The 19359-nt window shown below is 44.5% G+C and overlaps 1 protein-coding gene across 11 annotated transcripts in view; it reads right to left on the bottom strand.

Annotated features, from left to right (window-relative positions):
• The window catches only part of LOC134482310 (uncharacterized), a 445899-nt gene that overhangs the window by 230688 nt on the left and 195852 nt on the right, over nt 1–19359 (bottom strand). For 9 of the 11 annotated variants that reach the window (XR_015639605.1, XR_015639603.1, XR_015639604.1 and 6 more), the window contains one exon: nt 2096–2185. Coding sequence is in view for 5 of the 11 variants with exons in the window: in XM_087589282.1 (XP_087445408.1) it covers nt 2096–2115 (20 nt within the window). In the remaining 6 variants the exon portion in view is untranslated. Of the gene's footprint in view, nt 1–2095; nt 2186–3152; nt 3260–19359 lie in introns of those variants that run through there. The other 2 variants (XM_087589281.1, XM_087589285.1) reach the window with 1 other exon arrangement.

Here is a 19359-nt window from a genome sequence, read left to right as displayed (position 1 = left end):
CAGGCAAATGTAGAAGGCAGGAGGAGGAGTATGATAGATACTCTCCATGCACATTTCTGGACCTCAGGGATGCCTGCCTTCCCACGTGGCACCTTTATTCCTCCTATCTGCCCTTGTCCTGACCTCTCTAAGTGGTATGATGAACCTTTGGGAGCTTAACTGCCTTCTCCCTGTCACTGGAGGTCACACTCTGCCCAAGTCCCTTCTCTCTGGTATAAAATCACAGCAAGAAACAAAGGCTAAGTTTGTAAAGAACTTCCCAGACATCATGTCAGGATACCCATTTATAACATAAAGGATATGTTATCATCTCCACCATTGGAGAAACAACCCGTACGCTCCAAAACACACAGCCTAGTGCTAAGGGGACCTGTGAGTAGGACTTAAAGCGTGTATATTCTACATTGCTTCTCACAATACTCCAGAGCCTATTGTGTTATCTCTCACAGCTTAGGAGAAGCTGGGTGCAAGAATAAGACATTTACCCCTAATGTGCTGTGAGTTCATAAGATAATTCATAAAGACAGAGAGCTGTATGCATCAGATAGACACATCAACTTAACCCTAGGCCCCCAGACATGGATGTGCATAACACTGGTGACAGTAGGAACAGAGGTGCCTAAGGTCATATAGCTAGTGCAGGGCTAGGAGTTGAACCTGAAATGGTAGTCTGTGCTTTGATCTACTTATAGAGTAGACATAAATGAAATTGGTAACTATAGTGGTTTGAATAAGAATTGGCCCCAATTGGCTCATGTATTTTAATGTTTAGTCACTGGGGAGTGGAAGGAAATGTATCATGGGGTTGGGTCTTGAGTTTTCAAAAGTCTATTCATAGCCCAGAACCTACCTCTCTCCCTTTCTCTCTCTCTCTCTCTCTCTCTCTCTCTCTCTCTCTCTCTCTCTCTCTCTCTCTCTCTCCCTCTCCCTCTCCCTCTCCCTCTCCCTCTCCCTCTCCCTCTCCCTCTCCCTCTCTCCCCCCGCTGGGAACCAGAATGTTGTTCTTAACTACTGCTTCAGTAGCACGCATATTGTGGTGCTGTCTGCCATGATGATAGTGGGCTAAACCTCCAAAACCGTAAACAAGCCCCCAATTACATGTTTTCTTTCATAAGAGTTGCCTTGGCTATGGTGTCTCTTCACAGCAACAGAACAGTGACTAAGACAGTAACCAAAAAACAGATGAGGCAGGGATAAACACTTTGAAGATATCAAAGCAAGCTAAGGAGATTTTCCCATCAGAGCTGGCACTGGAGATGAGAAGCAATCAGTTTGGGGGACACTGGAAACACATCTGTAGCCTGTGGGAACAAGTGCCAAGACCATCACTGTGTCATGAATATTGATTGCTCTTAGTCAGGGTTCCTCTGACGAGTTAGGACCCACTTCCTTCCATAAGGTGAAAGTACTAGATACTAGCTTTGTCAACCTCCCTAGCAGTCAGGCTCCTCCATAAGACATCCTCCCCAGACTGGACAGGAGGAATGATATGAAGAAGCAGGAGCTCTGCAGGCTTCGGGAGGACAGAGGGGCCCTGCCTAGCTCAGTGACGAAATCAAGTCTGTAGAGGACAGCTGTTGCTATGGCTCCGGGCAGAGTCCACGTCTAGAGCTAATGCTGCCTGCAGGGATTGACGTGGTGACCATGCTCACTAGCGATGTCTGAGGTACTCTCCAGTATGACTTGACCATATGTTGTCTCTAGCTGAATAGCCCTGAAAAATGTTCGTATTCTACTCTCCAGAGCATTTACTAACCTCCAGGAGGCCAGTTATTTTGGCCCACTTTTTCCCCATTTGGAACACCCAAAGTTCTTTTCCACTCAAAGCCCTGACAGATATATGAAGATACAACAGAGGTGACTGTTTCCCCCAAACCCCATGCTCCCTACTCTGCTGCTTGGTTCTTTTGCTTTTGTGTTTGGGTTCTAGTTTTACCCAATTGACTGTGAACATAAGTGACCAATGCCAGTTTTGAACCTAATACATTTACCACTTCAGACACTTTGGGGCCTCCGTGTATATACATTCACCATGTACATGCCTGGTGCCTGAAGAGGCCAGAGAGAAAGTCAGATCTCCTGGAACTGAACTTACAAGTGATTGTGAGCCTCCATGTTGAATCCAGAGAACTGAATCCAGGTCTTCTGCAAATGCTCTTAACCAACTGAGCTGTCTGTCTAGGCCCTGGAAGAGAAAGCACGCTCATAAATGAAAGGGACTTGGATCTCTCAGTCAAGTCAAACAGAGCAGCCAAGTGATATTCAGACGGGAAAGAAGAAACAAGCAAATGAGGTAGGTTTATGAGAAAGCCTGAACCTCTAGACCACCAGATGTGGGGCAGCCTGCCAAGTGCTATGTGAAGGAAACACACAGATAGAAAGACACAAGCCACTGAGGCCAAGGGCCCTGATATCACTGTGATATAGTTCAGTCAATCCTGTTACAAAAGGCTTTCAGATCGCAGTGAAAGGCAGGGGCATGGAGCACAGCGGATACTGGGGAGAATGCTGTGAATTGGTCCTGGTGTTGTTACTGGTGTGGGAAATCCTTCCATGGTTTTACTCCAAGCATGTTTCTAAAAGGCTGCTGGAAGGACCTAAGGGTAAGCAGACATAGCCAGACACGAAGGCAGAATGGATATATTCCACACAGTTCAGATTCAAAGCACACTGTGACAGGATCTCAAAAGATAACTAATCAACCCCTGGCTTCTGCCCTTTGATGTGCACTAGGAGGTCCCCAGCCATTGGTGGGTCACTTTCCCTCTTCCCTCATAGCCTGGTCCCAGAGGCCAGCATCCTGAAGCCAGCCCCTGATTCTTAGAAGCTCCTGCCTCACCCTACTGTTATAGGCAGAGCCTAGTTGCCAGACATTAACCTCCCCCAGAGTTGGACTCTGAAATCAGAACAGGCTACAGAAATGTGGATCCAGGCTCTCTGCCGCCCTGTGAGAGGCCAAGGGAGGAGTCTCTGGATCTCTTATGGTTTTTCAGCACCCTCTGCATATGAGCTCTGGAGAGAAGAGAGGGGACATTTGCATCTCTGGGCCTGGCTCCCTCTGCCTGCCCTGGCCACATCCCCAGCCTAACCTCCAGCCCTATGAGCTGATGCAGCAGGAATTTATTTACAGGCTCATTATCCCTGTGACTCACGTCCAGCTTGAGTTGGGGTGTAACGAGTTGCTGGGGAGTGGTCCTGCAAGAGACCATGCCCATGAGGCCTGGGAGGATATAAGCCAGGATCAGCAGGGCCTCACCACACCCAGAGCCAAGAGGGCAGATGGGAGGAGTGCAAAGGAAACGCCAGTCCTCCAGTTTGTCTTGGCTCTCGCAATTCTAGGCCTTTCCCAAACTCTGGTGTGAGTCCAACACAGAGGCCTCAAATGGAAGGCTTGGCTGGCAATCCTTTCTTGACTTGTATGTCTCCAAATGTTCCAGGGAACTTGGGCGGGTAGAGAAACACTGACAAACATCTTTCCAGTTTCTTTCCCATCAGGAGATCCCTGCCCCTTGGCCCTGCTCCATCAGCCCCCTGGGTGGGAGGTTTTACACAAACACAGGTCATAGCCATGAACTCATTCAAACTTCTTTTGCAGCCATTACTCTGTTCACAGTGAGTTTAACTTCATCCACTATGGAGCGAAAAGCAGGGGACTATGTGAGGTGAGGTCCAGTAAGGGATAGATTAACAATATTAACTAATGATAAAATACAGCAGTTTAACATTATGTAACAAAAGTTGCATGAATGTGTTCTTCTCCCTCTTCAAAGGCATCTTATCTGCAATATTGCAACAGCTGATGTGATCTCTGAGATGGTTGTGACTAGTGGGAGGGTAGTCTACACAGTGTGGATACACTGAACAAAGGAACTAACCAATCACATCCCAGGCAGAACAGAGCACAGTGGCAAGATTACTTCATGCTACTCAGAGTAGCACACAATTCAAAACATTTATGCCTGAAATTTTCCACCTAATGATTCCAGAACATGGTTAACCAACAAGTAACTGAAACAAAATAAAACCACAGCGAGGGAAGAGGGCTGGGGCTGCCTCCTCTCTCTGATTGCCGTCTGGATACAGATTGATACTGTACCTGTCAGGAAAACAGGAACAACCTGGAGCTCTTTCAAGCAGGAAAAGGTTTAATATAAGAAGTAGGCAAATGGTAACACTGGCCATAATCTCCCTCCTTTCTGCACCTAAGATGATGTGAATTTAGATGAGGGCAGGTCATGTGACTTAGTTTGCTTTAGGAAATATGACAGATGTCATGCTACTAATAAGCTGAAGCCTCAAGAGAGTTGACATTTTCCCAGCAGCCCTCTTGAAACCCTGCTCAGTGCGTGTACACATGGCTATCTATGCTCATTTGCTGCTGTGCAGTGGGAGACCATCCAACCAACCAGCAGCTAGGTCACCTTGTACTAGATTCAGATGCATGAGTGTGCTCCACTACGACCGGAGAAGCCACCTACTGAGCCCAACCCAAGTTCCAATTCCATCCATAATGTGGTGAGTTAAATATATAACTGTCACTTTAAACACCTAAGTAGGAGGGTGGGTTCTTGTGCAGAACATTCTAAGTGATACAGAACATTAGGGACAGTCAGGCAAATGAACGGTGCTGATACATCAAGCGTAAAGGTTCTGCACAAACAGTCAGGAAGACATGGCAGGACCAGCAGGTGTTGCTGTGGTGACCACAAACATCTCCTCTAGTATTGCAGTGACTTTAAAGTATCCTATCTACCTTGTCCCACCAGTCTGCCCATCCAGGCAGGAGGACAGTGGTACGGCTTCTGCTTCCTTTCCACCTCTGAATCTTATACTATTGCCTCTTTTTGAAATATTATAAAATCTACTCAAAGATCCTTGAAAATGTAGTCCTCAGGACTCTAGTCCCTGGTACAAAAAGTAGGTCACAAAAGCCAAAGACATAGGCCTGAACTGACAACCAGTAAACAACCCAGTACTAGTAACCAGGCCAAGGTCCTACTATGTCCTAGATACTGCTCTGAAGATACTTAGCTTTGGAGATGAGAGGACTTTCTGCTCCCTGTCACTCCCTCCACTGTGCTCCATTGGCTCTAGATCTCTCTTTGGGGATCTGGGTGTTATTAGCCCATTTCATCCTCAACTCTCTCTACCAGCTCTTGCTCTGATTGATCCTTATGGAGACCAGATGAGTTTATGTCTGCACCAACCTCTTTGGGGTGAACCACAGAAGGAGGAAATAGAATACCTGGTTGCATTTGCTGTGTCAAGACCTACTCACTTTGTCTATCACTAAATTGATCTTAGACCTAGTAATAAAAGAATGGCTGACTGTCCAGATGTTCAAAGATACAGTGGTTTGGATGAGACTTAAGAGATGAGGCTGGCTGGCACAGCTTCCTCAGCTGCCATCCAACTAACTCTGCCCATCTGTCTGTAGCACTGTGGTAGTTAGCTTTAGATGTCAACTTGCCACAACCTAGAGTCATCTGGGAAGAGAATCTTATTGGGGAATAATATAGATCAGGTTGGCCCATAGGTATATCTAGGGGTGGGGTGGGGTTGATTATTCAGGAAGTAGGAAGATCCACTCCCAATGTGGGTGCTACCATTCCTTAGGCTGGGCACGGAAATATGAAATATGGGCACAAGCAGCAAGCACGCAAGGATGCTTTTACTCTCTCTCTCTCTCTCTCTCTCTCTCTCTCCTCTCTCTCTGTGTGTGTGTGTGTGTGTGTGTGTGTGTGTGTGTGTGTGTGTCTGTGTCTTTGTCTGTGTCTGTGTGTGTGCGTGAGTGCTCTTGACTGTGAGTATGATATAATGAGCATGAATTTCTCCAAATTATAGACTGTAACCTAGAACTGTAAGCCAAATAAACCCTTTCCTCCTCTATGCCACATTCTGACAGGGTATTTGTCACATTAATGAAACAGAACAAGCAGCAAGTGTGGTGTGGAAGCATATAGAGATGTTGACGTCAACTTGGCCCAACATTGTAGAGATAAGAAAACTGTCCCCAGGCACTGCCAGAGCCTAGGGATGACAAGATTGCCATGAAGACTTGGAAGACTTGAGGTCCAATCATATCAGCTCAGACAGGCAGACAGGAACTGAGAAAAGCAGAGGCTTCCCTAGGAAATCAGTTGTCTGAAAACGTGAATGTGTGAGAAATGTGGCCAATGGATGTTCTGCAGACCTCTGTTTTGGAAGAAGACTGTTGACAGAATATCTAAAGCTAGGTTAAGGTTAGTTGCTGTGATAAAATACCATGACCAAAAGGAACTTGGGAAGAAGGAATTTTGTTGTTGTTTCAGCTTACAATTTTAGGTCACCATTCACTACTGAGAGAAGTCAGGGCAGGAATTCAAGGCAGGAACCTTGAGGCAAGAACAGAAGCAGAGACCATGAAGGCACTCTGTTTACTGGCTTCCTCCTCCTGGATTGCTCAGTCTACTTTCTTAGACCATCTAGGCCCACCTGCCAAGGGTAGCGCTACCCACAGTCAATCATCAAGTAAAGGCTTGACTGCAGACGAATCTTATGGACTCACTTCCTTGATTGAGATTCCCTCTTCCTAAATGACTATCATGTGTCAAGTTGTCATGAAACCGTCCCCACACTGGGTAGCTAATAAATAACAAAGTCTATTGAGCTCATGATTCTGGAGGCAAAGGAAGGCCAAGAGATCATTACTAGGCTCTGATAATGAATTTCCCTATGCATCCAAACATGACAGCAGGCATCATATAGGAAGCTGGAGCAAGTGTGCCAGAACAAGTCTCCTTCCTCTTTGTAGAAAGCCGCTAATACCGCAGTGGGGCCCCATCTTCCTGAGCCTCATCTGATCCTAACAGTCCTTCACATGACCCTTCTCCAAAAATATTAACATATGAGTCTAGGAGTTAATTTTCCAGGAAACAGATTTTTAGAGGAGACATATTCAAGCCTTAGCATTCTCTTCCCAGGGCTATCCTGCTCCTGATTCTGTTTGTATAACTCATAACTCCTTGAACTCAGTTGCTACTGAAGTACCAGAGCATCCTAGACACATCTCTGGCCCCCCACACCCATCTTACCCTGTATGGGCTTGATTATGGTGGTTCATCTAACACGGTTTAAGGTTAGACTCTTCATCTAAACCACTTGAGTTGATTTCATCCCCAGGGCATCCCCATCTTTCATCTTGAGCTTCCAAGTTCTTCAATCCTGTGCCTTTCCAAATGGTGTCCCAGAGCTTCAGGAGGTGGGGGGCTTTCTACCCATAACCCTCTCTTGACACACAGACTTATTGACTCTTTGCCACCCACAAGGAACCTCTCAGATCATCTACCTGCCAACTAAGGTCCTCCTAAGACTGCTTTCTTTCAGCAGTCTCAACACCTCTCACCCCATGTCCTAGCTTCACTGAATGACCGACATATCCAAAGCCAGGAGGGTCCTTCATGCTGCTAATTCTCAACACTCTCCACTAGCCCACCTTCACTCCAAGATCAGGATTGATGGTTTCAGATGTTGTCCTAGTACTATGTATCTGACCCCTAAGCCTAGGAACTCTGTGAAGGTTAGGCACACGCCAGCCTCCTCTCTCAGTCCCCAGCCCTTAGTGGTCTTTGCCTTGAGGTAGAAGTCACCTAGCGGCTGTGAATTTTGTGGCCGACTACATGCAATCAATTATACAGAGATACCTGCAAATAATTTTAGCACTTACTGTGAACCAGGAAGTCATTAGCTCATTTAGTCCTTACCATATATGTATGCCATTAGCTCCTGGTTAGAAATAGGAAAATGAAAAGAGTGGAGGGTGGACAGTGTGCCCAAATCCTTCAAGAAGCACACAATGAACACAGTATTCAAAGCTAGAGTGTTCACACACTACCCATTAGACATGTAGGCTCTGCAGTCTCCCTCTTCCATGGTAAAACAAGCTTCATCAAAGCACGGCATCCAATCCCGAGCTTAATGTATTTTAGGTGTGCTGGATAGTGTTATGTCAACCTGACCAAAACTAAAGATCGTCTGAGAGAAGGGAGTCTCAACTGAGAAAATATTTTCATAAGACCTACCTATAGGCAGGCCTATAGAGCATTTTCTTAATGATTGATGGGGGAGGACCCAGCCATTGTGGTCCAGGGTTCTATTGGAAAGAGCAAGCCATGATGAGCAAGCCAGTAAGCTACACTCTTCCATGGCCTCTGTATCAGCCTCTGCCTTCAGGTTCCTGTCCTGTTTGAGTTCCTATCCCGACTTCCATTGATGATGAACTGTGATGTACACGTGTATAAGCCAAATGAACCCTTCCCTTTCCCAGTTGCTTTGGTCGTGGTGTTTTATCACAGCAATAAACTCCCTAACAAAGACTCTGGGCAAGCACTACCAACTTAGCTGTATCTCTAGTCCCCATTTCCTGACTTCTGGCAACTCCACAGCCGGGACTCAGTTGTGGCTATCATTGAGACTGTGTGGATCATTGATCCCTGAGGGGTTTTTCTTTGTCCCCCTTCTTTTTTTCTTTTTTTTTATTAACTTGAGTATTTCTTATATACATTTCAAGTGTTATTCCCTTTCCCGGTTTCCGGGCAAACATCCCCCTCCCCCCTTCCCTTCCTTATGGGTGTTCCCCTCCCAACCCTCCCCCCATTGCCGCCCTCCCCCCATAGTCTAGTTCACTGGGGGTTCAGTCCTAGCAGGACCCAGGGCTTCCCCCTCCACTGGTGCTCCCACCAGGATATTCATTGCTACCTATGGGGTCAGAGTCCAGGGTCAGTCCATGTATAGTCCTTAGGCAGTGGCCCAGTCCCTGGAAGCTCTGGCTGCCCGACATTGCTGTACTTCTGGGGTCTCGAGCCCCCTCAAGCTCTTCCAGTTCTTTCTCTGATTCCTTCAACGGGGGACCTATTCTCAGTTCAGTGGTTTGCTGCTGGCATTCGCCTCTATATTTGCTGTATTCTGGCTGTGTCTCTCAGGAGCAATCTACATCCGGCTCCTGTCGGTCTGCACTTCTTTGCTTCATCCATCTTGTCTAATTGGGTGGCTGTATATGTATGGGCCACATGTGGGGCAGGCTCTGAATGGGTGTTCCTTCAGTCTCTGTTTTAATCTTTGCCTCTCCCTTCCCTGCCAAGGGTATTCTTTTTCCTCATTTAAAGAAGGAGTGAAGCATTCACATTTTGATCATCCGTCTTGAGTTTCGTTTGTTCTAGGGATCTAGGGTAATTCAAGCATTTGGGCTAATAGCCACTTATCAATGAGTGCATACCATGTATGTCTTTCTGTGATTGGGTTAGCTCACTCAGGATGATATTTTCCAGTTCCAACCATTTGCCTACGAATTTCATAAACTCGTTGTTTTTGATAGCTGAGTAATATTCCATTGTGTAGATGTACCACATTTTCTGTATCCATTCCTCTGTTGAAGGGCATCTGGGTTCTTTCCAGTTTCTGGCTATTATAAATAAGGCTGCGATGAACATAGTGGAGCACGTGTCTCTTTTATATGTTGGGGCATCTTTTGGGTATATGCCCAAGAGAGGTATAGCTGGATCCTCAGGCAGTTCAATGTCCAATTTTGTGAGGAACCTCCAAACTGATTTCCAGAAGGGTTTTACCAGTCTGCAATCCCACCAACAATGGAGGAGTGTTCCTCTTTCTCCACATCCTCGCCAGCATCTGCTGTCACCTGAGTTTTTGATCTTAGCCATTCTCACTGGTGTGAGGTGAAATCTCAGGGTTGTTTTGATTTGCATTTCCCTTATGACTAAAGATGTTGAACATTTCTTTAGGTGTTTCTCAGCCATTCGGCATTCCTCAGCTGTGAATTCTTTGTTTAGCTCTGAACCCCATTTTTAATAGGGTTATTTGTTTCCCTGCGGTCTAATTTCTTGAGTTCTTTGTATATTTTGGATATAAGGCCTCTATCTGTTGTAGGATTGGTAAAGATCTTTTCCCAATCTGTTGGTTGCCGTTTTGTCCTAACCACAGTGTCCTTTGCCTTACAGAAGCTTTGCAGTTTTATGAGATCCCATTTGTCGATTCTTGATCTTAGAGCATAAGCCATTGGTGTTTTGTTCAGGAAATTTTTTCCAGTGCCCATGTGTTCCAGATGCTTCCCTAGTTTTTCTTCTATTAGTTTGAGTGTGTCTGGTTTGATGTGGAGGCCCTTGATCCACTTGGACTTAAGCTTTGTACAGGGTGATAAGCATGGATCGATCTGCATTCTTCTACATGTTGACCTCCAGTTGAACCAGCACCATTTGCTGAAAATGCTATCTTTTTTCCATTGGATGGTTTTGGCTCCTTTGTCAAAAATCAAGTGACCATAGGTGTGTGGGTTCATTTCTGGGTCTTCAATTCTATTCCATTGGTCTATCTGTCTGTCTCTGTACCAATACCATGCAGTTTTTATCACTATTGCTCTGTAATACTGCTTGAGTTCAGGGATAGTGATTCCCCCTGAAGTCCTTTTATTGTTGAGGATAGCTTTAGCTATCCTGGGTTTTTTGTTATTCCAGATGAATTTGCAAATTGTTCTGTCTAACTCTTTGAAGAATTGGATTGGTATTTTGATGGGGATTGCATTGAATCTGTAGATTGCTTTTGGTAAAATGGCCATTTTTACTATATTAATCCTGCCAATCCATGAGCATGGGAGATCTTTCCATCTTCTGAGGTCTTCTTCAATTTCTTTCCTCAGTGTCTTGAAGTTCTTATTGTACAGATCTTTTACTTGCTTGGTTAAAGTCACACCGAGGTACTTTATATTATTTGGGTCTATTATGAAGGGTGTCGTTTCCCTAATTTCTTTCTCGGCTTGTTTCTCTTTTGTATAGAGGAAGGCAACTGATTTATTTGAGTTAATTTTATACCCAGCCACTTTGCTGAAGTTGTTTATCAGCTTTAGTAGTTCTCTGGTGGAACTTTTGGGATCACTTAAATATACTATCATGTCATCTGCAAATAGTGATATTTTGACCTCTTCTTTTCCGATCTGTATCCCCTTGATCTCCTTTTGTTGTCTGATTGCTCTGGCTAGAACTTCAAGAACTATATTGAATAAGTAGGGAGAGAGTGGGCAGCCTTGTCTAGTCCCGGATTTTAGTGGGATTGCTTCAAGTTTCTCTCCATTTAGTTTAATGTTAGCAACTGGTTTGCTGTATATGGCTTTTACTATGTTTAGGTATGGGCCTTGAATTCCTATTCTTTCCAGGACTTTTATCATGAAGGGGTGTTGAATTTTGTCAAATGCTTTCTCAGCATCTAATGAAATGATCATGTGGTTCTGTTCTTTCAGTTTGTTTATATAATGGATCACGTTGATGGTTTTCCGTATATTAAACCATCCCTGCATGCCTGGGATGAAGCCTACTTGATCATGGTGGATGATTGTTTTGATGTGCTCTTGAATTCAGTTTGCCAGAATTTTATTGAGTATTTTTGCGTCGATATTTATAAGGGAAATTGGTCTGAAGTTCTCTTTCTTTGTTGTGTCTTTGTGTGGTTTAGGTATAAGAGTAATTGTGGCTTCGTAGAAGGAATTCGGTAGGGCTCCATCTGTTTCAATTTTGTGGAATAGTTTGGATAATATTGGTATGAGGTCTTCTATGAAGGTTTGATAGAATTCTGCACTAAACCCGTCTGGACCTGGGCTCTTTTTGGTTGGGAGACCTTTAATGACTGCTTCTATTTCCTTAGGAGTTATGGGGTTGTTTAACTGGTTCATCTGTTCCTGATTTAACTTCGATACCTGGTATCTGTCTAGGAAATTGTCTATTTCCTGAAGATTTTCAAGTTTTGTTGAATATAGGTTTTTATAGTAAGATCTGATGATTTTTTGAATTTCCTCTGAATCTGTAGTTATGTCTCCCTTTTCATTTCTGATTTTGTTAATTTGGACGCACTCTCTGTGTCCTCTCGTTAGTCTGGCTAAGGGTTTATCTATCTTGTTGATTTTCTCAAAGAACCAACTTTTGGTTCTGTGGATTCTTTCTATGGTCCTTTTTGTTTCTACTTGGTTGATTTCAGCTCTGAGTTTGATTATTTCCTGCCTTCTACTCCTCCTGGGTGTATTTGCTTCTTTTTGTTCTAGAGCTTTTAGGTGTGCTGTCAAGCTGCTGACATATGCTCTTTCCTGTTTCTTTCTGCAGGCACTCAGCGCTATGAGTTTTCCTCTTAGCACAGCTTTCATTGTGTCCCATAAGTTTGGGTATGTTGTACCTTCATTTTCATTAAATTCTAAAAAGTTTTTAATTTCTTTCTTTATTTCTTCCTTGACCAGGTTATCATTGAGTAGAGCATTGTTCAATTTCCACGTATATGTGGGAATTCTTCCCTTATTGTTATTGAAGACCAGTTTTAGGCCGTGGTGGTCCGATAGCACGCATGGGATTATTTCTATCTTTCTGTACCTGTTGAGGCCCGTTTTTTGACCAATTATATGGTCAATTTTGGAGAAAGTACCATGAGGAGCTGAGAAGAAGGTATATCCTTTTGCTTTAGGATAGAATGTCTATAAATATCCGTTAAGTCCATTTGGCTCATGACTTCTCTTAGTCTGTCGACATCACTGTTTAATTTCTGTTTCCATGATCTGTCCATTGATGAGAGTGGGGTGTTGAAATCTCCCACTATTATTGTGTGAGGTGCAATGTGTGTTTTGAGCTTTAGTCAGGTTTCTTTTACGTATGTAGGTGCCCTTGTATTTGGGGCATAGATATTTAGGATTGAGAGTTCATCTTGGTGGATTTTTCCTTTGATGAATATGAAGTGTCCTTCCTTATCTTTTTTGATGACTTTTAGTTGAAAATTGATTTTATTTGATATTAGAATGGCTACTCCAGCTTGCTTCTTCTGACCATTTGCTTGGAAAGTTGTTTTCCAGCCTTTCACTCTGAGGTAGTGTCTGTCTTTGTCTCTGAGGTGTGTTTCCTGTAGGCAGCAGAATGCAGGGTCCTCATTGCGTATCCAGTTTGTTAATCTATGTCTTTTTATTGGGGAGTTGAGGCCATTGATATTGAGAGATATTAAGGAATAGTGATTATTGCTTCCCGTTATATTCATATTTGGATGTGAGGTTATGTTTGTGTGCTTTTCTTCTCTTTGTTTTGTTGCCAAGACGATTAGTTTCTTGCTTCTTCTAAGGTATAGCTTGCCTCCTTATGTTGGGCTTTACCATTTATTATCCTTTGTAGTGCTGGATTTGTAGAAAGATATTGTGTAAATTTGGTTTTGTCATGGAATATCTTGGTTAATTGAGAGTTTTGCTGGATACAGTAACCTGGGCTGGCATTTGTGTTCTCTTAGGGTCTGTATGACATCAGTCCAGGATCTTCTGGCCTTCATAGTTTCTGGCGAGAAGTCTGGTGTGATTCTGATAGGTCTGCCTTTATATGTTACTTGACCTTTTTCCCTTACTGCTTTTAATATTCTTTCTTTATTTTGTGCGTTTGGTGTTTTGACAATTATGTGACGGGAGGTGTTTCTTTTCTGGTCCAATCTATTTGGAGTTCTGTAGGCTTCTTGTATGTCTATGGGTATCTCTTTTTTTAGGTTAGGGAAGTTTTCTTCTATGATTTTGTTGAAGATATTTACTGTCCTTTGAGCTGGGAGTCTTCACTCTCTTCTATACCTATTATCCTTAGGTTTGATCTTCTCATTGAGTCCTGGATTTCCTGTATGTTTTGGACCAGTAGCTTTTTCCGCTTTACATTATCTTTGACAGTTGAGTCAATGATTTCTATGGAATCTTCTGCTCCTGAGATTCTCTCTTCCATCTCTTGTATTCTGTTGGTGAAGCTTGTATCTACAGCTCCTTGTCTCTTCTTTTGGTTTTCTATATCCAGGGTTGTTTCCATGTGTTCTTTCTTGATTGCTTCTATTTCCATTTTTAATTCCTTCAACTGTTTGATTGTGTTTTCCTGGAATTCTTTCAGGGATTTTTGTGTCTCCTCTCTATGGGCTTCTACTTGTTTATTTATGTTTTCCTGGAATTCTTTCAGGGATTTTTGTGTCTCCTCGCTATGGGCTTCTACTTGTTTATTTATGTTTTCCTGGAATTCTATCAGGCATTTTTGCGATTCCTCTCTGTAGGCTTCTACTTGTTCTCTAAGGGAGTTCTTCATGTCTTTCTTGAAGTCCTCCAGCATCATGATCAAAAATGATTTTGAAACTAGATCTTGCTTTTCTGGTGTGTTTGGATATTCCATGTTTGTTTTGATGGGAGAATTGGGCTCCGATGGTGCCATGTAGTCTTGGTTTCTGTTACTTGGGTTCCTGCGCTTGCCTCTCGCCATCAGATTATCTCTAGTGTTACTTTGTTCTGCTATTTCTGACAGTGGCTAGACTGTCCTATAAGCCTGTGTGTCAGGAGTGCTGTAGACCTGTTTTCCTCTCTTTCAGTCAGTTATGGGGACAGAGTGTTCTGCTTTCGGGCGTGTAGTTTTTCCTCTCTACAGGCCTTCAGCTGTTCCTGTGGGCCTGTGTCTTGAGTTCACCAGGCAGCTTTCTTGCAGCAGAAAATTTGGTCTTACCTGTGGTCCCGAGGCTCAAGTTCGCTCGTGGGGGTGCTGCCCACGGGCTCTCTGCAGCGGCAGCAACCAGGAAGACCTGTGCCGCCCCTTCCGGGAGCTTCAGTGCACCAGGGTTCCAGATGGTCTTTGGCTTTTTCCTCTGGCGTCTGAGATGTGTGTGCAGAGAGCAGTCTCTTCTGGTTTCCCAGGCTTGTCTGCCTCTCTGAAGGTTTAGCTCTCCCTCCCACGGGATTTGGGTGCAGAGAACTGTTTATCCGGTCTGTTTCCTTCAGGTTCCGGCGGTGTCTCAGGCAGGGGTCCTGCCGCTCCTGGGCCCTCCCCCACGGGAGCCCAGAGGCCTTATACAGTTTCCTCTTGGGCCAGGGATGTGGGCAGGGGTGAGCAGTGTTGGTGGTCTCTTCCGCTCTGCAGCCTCAGGAGTGCCCACCTGACCAGGCGGTTGGGTCTCTCTCTCACGGGGTCTGTGAGCAGAGAGCTGCTGCGGGCCGGGCTCCCCTTCTTTTTTTCTACTTCTCCCTTTCAAATCTCACTTTCCATGGAGTCCTCATGAGCCCTCATGGAAGCAGTAACCATCATTTCCTGTATTACCTGAAAACTAGAGCATAAGACACTGTTCATTGAGACCTATTTATTCTCATCTAGTCCCACCCTTTCCTCTTATGGTAGACAGGTGCCCTTTCCTGCCTAGTTAATATTACTAAAACTCTTCCTTTCTTCCTTCCTTCTTTCCTTCCTCCCTCCCTCCCTTTCTCTCTCCCTCCCTTCCTTTCTTTCGTGTGTGTGTGTGTGTGTGTCTGTCTGTCTGTCTGTCTGTCTGTCTGTCTGTGTTCACAGTTATGTATGCACATGTATGTAGAAACCAGAGTGTCGATGTCTTCCTTAATAGCATTCCACTTTTCCTCCGGAGACAGGCCCACCCACTGAACCCGAAGCTTGTCGATTGGCTACATTGGTTAGTCAGGGAGCCCAGGGAGCCTCCAGCCACATCCGTGCTGCAGTTATAGCCATTCAGCACTCTGCTGGGCTTTTGTCTGTGTGCTGGGGATTGAATTTAGCCTCATACTTGGGCAGCAAGCATTTTACAGACAGCCATCTCCCCAGCCCCAACTCACTCATTTGCCTTGTGGTGGCCAGACTCTAATGATACCTCCGTTGCCAACAAGCAGTACTTCTCTTGGTATCAGATGGTCCGGTCCCATCACCTGCCAGCACCAAGATTCCTCTGTCCTTGTCATGAGCAGTCGACAGAATGCAAGGGTCGGAACTCTGCTGAAGTCCTAGGCCAGGCCATAAGCACCTGGAACTTAGGACTTGGGTTTCTGGAAGCCTGGGACCACTCTGCTGTTGGGAATCCCAAGATAGACATGTGGAGAAGCCCCATGAGGAAATGCTTACCAGACCGCAACTGTCCCAGTTATACAGTCAAGGTTTCAGGCATGACAATGAAGAAGCCATCTTACTCACAAGAAACTAACAAGGCCTCTTATGTCCCCAGACATCTCCTGCTGTGGAAGCCACTCCAACAGAGGCCCAGATAGCATAGAACAGAGCGACAAGACAACCAAGTCCCTGTGCTGTGTCAGAATTTCAGACACACCAAATCCAGATCATAGTCAATATTGGCCACATTGCACATTTTAGGTTTTAAGGTGGTTTCCCCCAGAAACAGTTCATGCTGCCTCTGGGAGCTCATATGGATTCTTCTTTGCTGACTTGTCACTATTAAGCATGCACAAATGGCTTCTGTTCCAGAAAGTAAATAGTGTGAGCAGGAGAGGGAAGTTAAGGATGGATAAGAGTGGAAGGAAAGAGAGAACAATAGAGGAGAGAGGAGTGCAGGGGAGAGAAAAGAAAGAAGACAGGGGAGAAGAGAAGGGGTTCAGAAGGAAGAGGAAAGGGAGAGAAGAGAGAAGAGAAGAGAAGAGAAGAGAAGAGAAGAGAAGAGAAGAGAAGAGAAGAGAAGAGAATGCACCATCTTGCCATCTATGTAGCCTTTCCTTCCTCTTTGAAAATGTTGATGGCCTCCGGCCTTGTACACCCCATTTCTTGCCTGTGACTTGAGTTCCTCCACACTCTCACACTGAGAAGAACCACACTCACTCTTCTCAGGGGTCCTGTTGATCTGATGAACACATTCACACAGCTACCTGGACATCAGCATCTGAGTCTTTAGCATCTTTGTAGGGCCCTATGCTGTAGCCTTGCCTCCTTCTGTAGAAAGACCTCCCTCCCAGGCTCCACAAACAAGCCTCTGCTTTCTAAGCTAACTGCATTTTTTCTGTCCCCATCATAGCCCCAACCATCGTCTCTCCACAGAGAGGTCCCCATCCAACTTTCAAAAGGTGTGTGTATAGGGAAGTTCCTGTCCCAGTTGTTTTTATTTTGTATTACATTAATTTATTTACCTGAGCATAAGTACACCCATTGAGGTTAAAGGAGATACTGAAGGAGTCAGTTCTCCTCTTCCACCATGTGGTTCCCCAGGACAGAACTCATGTTTTCCAGCTTGGAGACAAGAATGTTTACCCAATGAGCCCTCTCATTGCCTGCCCCTGTCTTGTGTCTGTCTCCCAGTGATGAGATTCCCCTAGACTAAGGCAAGCAACACAATCAGTATCTCCTGTTCTTTTCTGATACTTTACAAATACACATGTATAATGTGTATGTGTGTATGTCTACAGATCTCCCCCTTATAGACACCCCTTGACTTCCCCACAAGATAAGAGCATTCAACTGCACAGGAAAGACTATCTGAATCTCTTTACACTTCACTCCAGAAGTCTTTCCATATCTGTACATCACGAGTGTTTCCCTGCTTCCTTCTGCTTGTATGATGTAATTCTGTATGCACATACCTGATTTATTTTAGCATCTCTCTTTGGATGCCCATGTCTATTGCTTTCTGCCTTTTTCTTTTAAAGCTAGTGTAATAATGGATCTCACGTGCATCCTTTCTCGTGTTGGGGAAGAGTCTTCAGAAGTTTTATCATTGAGGCAATAGCATGTGTAAAGTCAGTAGCAATTGCTAGGTTTCCCCTTTGGAGCTGAATCGTTTCCAAGGCCATCAGCAAGGCACAACCATCTGTCTCCTCACACTGGGTGTTACCAGGAGTTTTGTTCCTGGCCACTGGAAAGATTAAAAATACTGTCTTAGTGCATTGGTTCTCAACCTGTGGGTTGCAACCCCTTTGGCAGTTGAACAACCCCTTCACAGGGGTCACAGATATCCTGCATATCAGATACTTATATTATAATTCATAACAGTAATAAATTATAGTTGTGAAGTAGCAAGGAAATATTTTTATAGTTGGGGGTCACCAGAGCATGAGGAACCATAGCAAAGCATTACAGCATTGGGAAGGTTGAGAAGCACTGTCTTGGGACTCAGATTGTATTTCTCTCATTGTGAGGGGGAAGAGGACATCTCCTCTGGAGCTTTGATCAGTCTTTGCTTTTCTGTTTCTCTCTTGAGTTGTTTTGTTTTGATTTATAAAAATTATTTAGTAGAGAAATGTATCTTTGGTCATTGGTGTGGGTTATAAAGAAGCACCTGTATCTTCCACTTACTGCTGTATTGTTGGGTTTGATTTGTTTTTGTTGCTATTTTTGTCTGAGACAACAGTCTTACATAGTTCAGGCTGGCCTCAAACTCACTATGCAGCCATTTAAGCCTTGGAATTCCCGATCTTCCTGCCTCTACCTGTCGAATGAAGAGATTACAGATTTATGCAACCAGGCCCAGCTCAGTTCTAGCGTTCCTAAGATTAGTAGTCAGTCATGGGTCTCTTCTCTTCTGGTTTCTAGGTTGGTCTCATTCTGAGTGTAGCACTCCCTCATCCCTCTGTGTTTCCGTTACACTTGTAGTTTCATCTTGTTACATTCACATATTTGTTTCACATGGAGTTTGTCTTAGTATGAAGTTTGAGATGTGGGTTCAACTTTTCTCTTCTCCAGTTTTCCTGACTTCATTCTTGAATAACACATTTCACACTCAGATTGAAATGATGTATTTATTACCTTAGGCTACCTTCCCATGTGTAAGGTCTGGGTTTATTTGTCCTGCTAGTCTGCCCAGCATCTCATTGTTGCTGTGTGGCTTGATAATTACAGGTGGGTAAGTCTCTTTGTGGCTGCTCACCTTTTGACTATGTCCTAAATTATCTTTCTGTCAAGGACTGTAACAATTTCATAGGTTTTGCTCCTTTGGAAAACAAGTCAGCCCTATTTCCTAGGTTCTGGCAGAAGATGCAAGAGATGACACTTTAACCAGGTAATCAGGTTACTCAGTGGGTAAAAGTGTAGTACAGGTACGAAGACATGAGTTTGAATCCTTGGGACGCACATAAATGATGGATACAATAGCATGCATCTGTAATCCCAGACTACAGGGAGATGGGAGATGGAAATAGAAGTCTCTCCAGAAACCAGCCCAGCAACCCTGCTGGACCAGGCAGCAAAAACAGCAAGAGGGCCCTATCTCAATGTAGAAGGGTGGACTGACACCAAAGGTTGTCCTCTGCTCTCTGCATGTATATGCACACATGAGGGATTTACTATATCAGCAGCCATGGGCAGAGGAGCAACATTTGTGATGGTCACCCGAGCCCTGGTTGCCACAGAAGAGATGAAGCCCACTGCTCATGCAGTGGTTGTGTTAGTAGGGAATAGTCTTGAGTTGAGAGGAATCATATCTGATCTGATTGCCAATCTCTACTCAAGGGAGAAGCATTATCTTTATCCTGTGGGCAGTGTGCAAGTTTCTCTGTGCCTGAGGACAGTACTCTCTGTGGCCAAGCGTGCTCCTTGCAGACAGAGTTTAGAGTCAGGGTAGGCTCTGCTC

Source organism: Rattus norvegicus, chromosome 16 (genome assembly GCF_021556685.1).
Source record: "Rattus norvegicus strain SHRSP/BbbUtx chromosome 16, alternate assembly SHRSP_T2T, whole genome shotgun sequence".
NCBI classification, from domain to species: Eukaryota; Metazoa; Chordata; class Mammalia; order Rodentia; family Muridae; genus Rattus; species Rattus norvegicus.
This window is presented reverse-complemented; position numbering and strand designations above follow the sequence as displayed.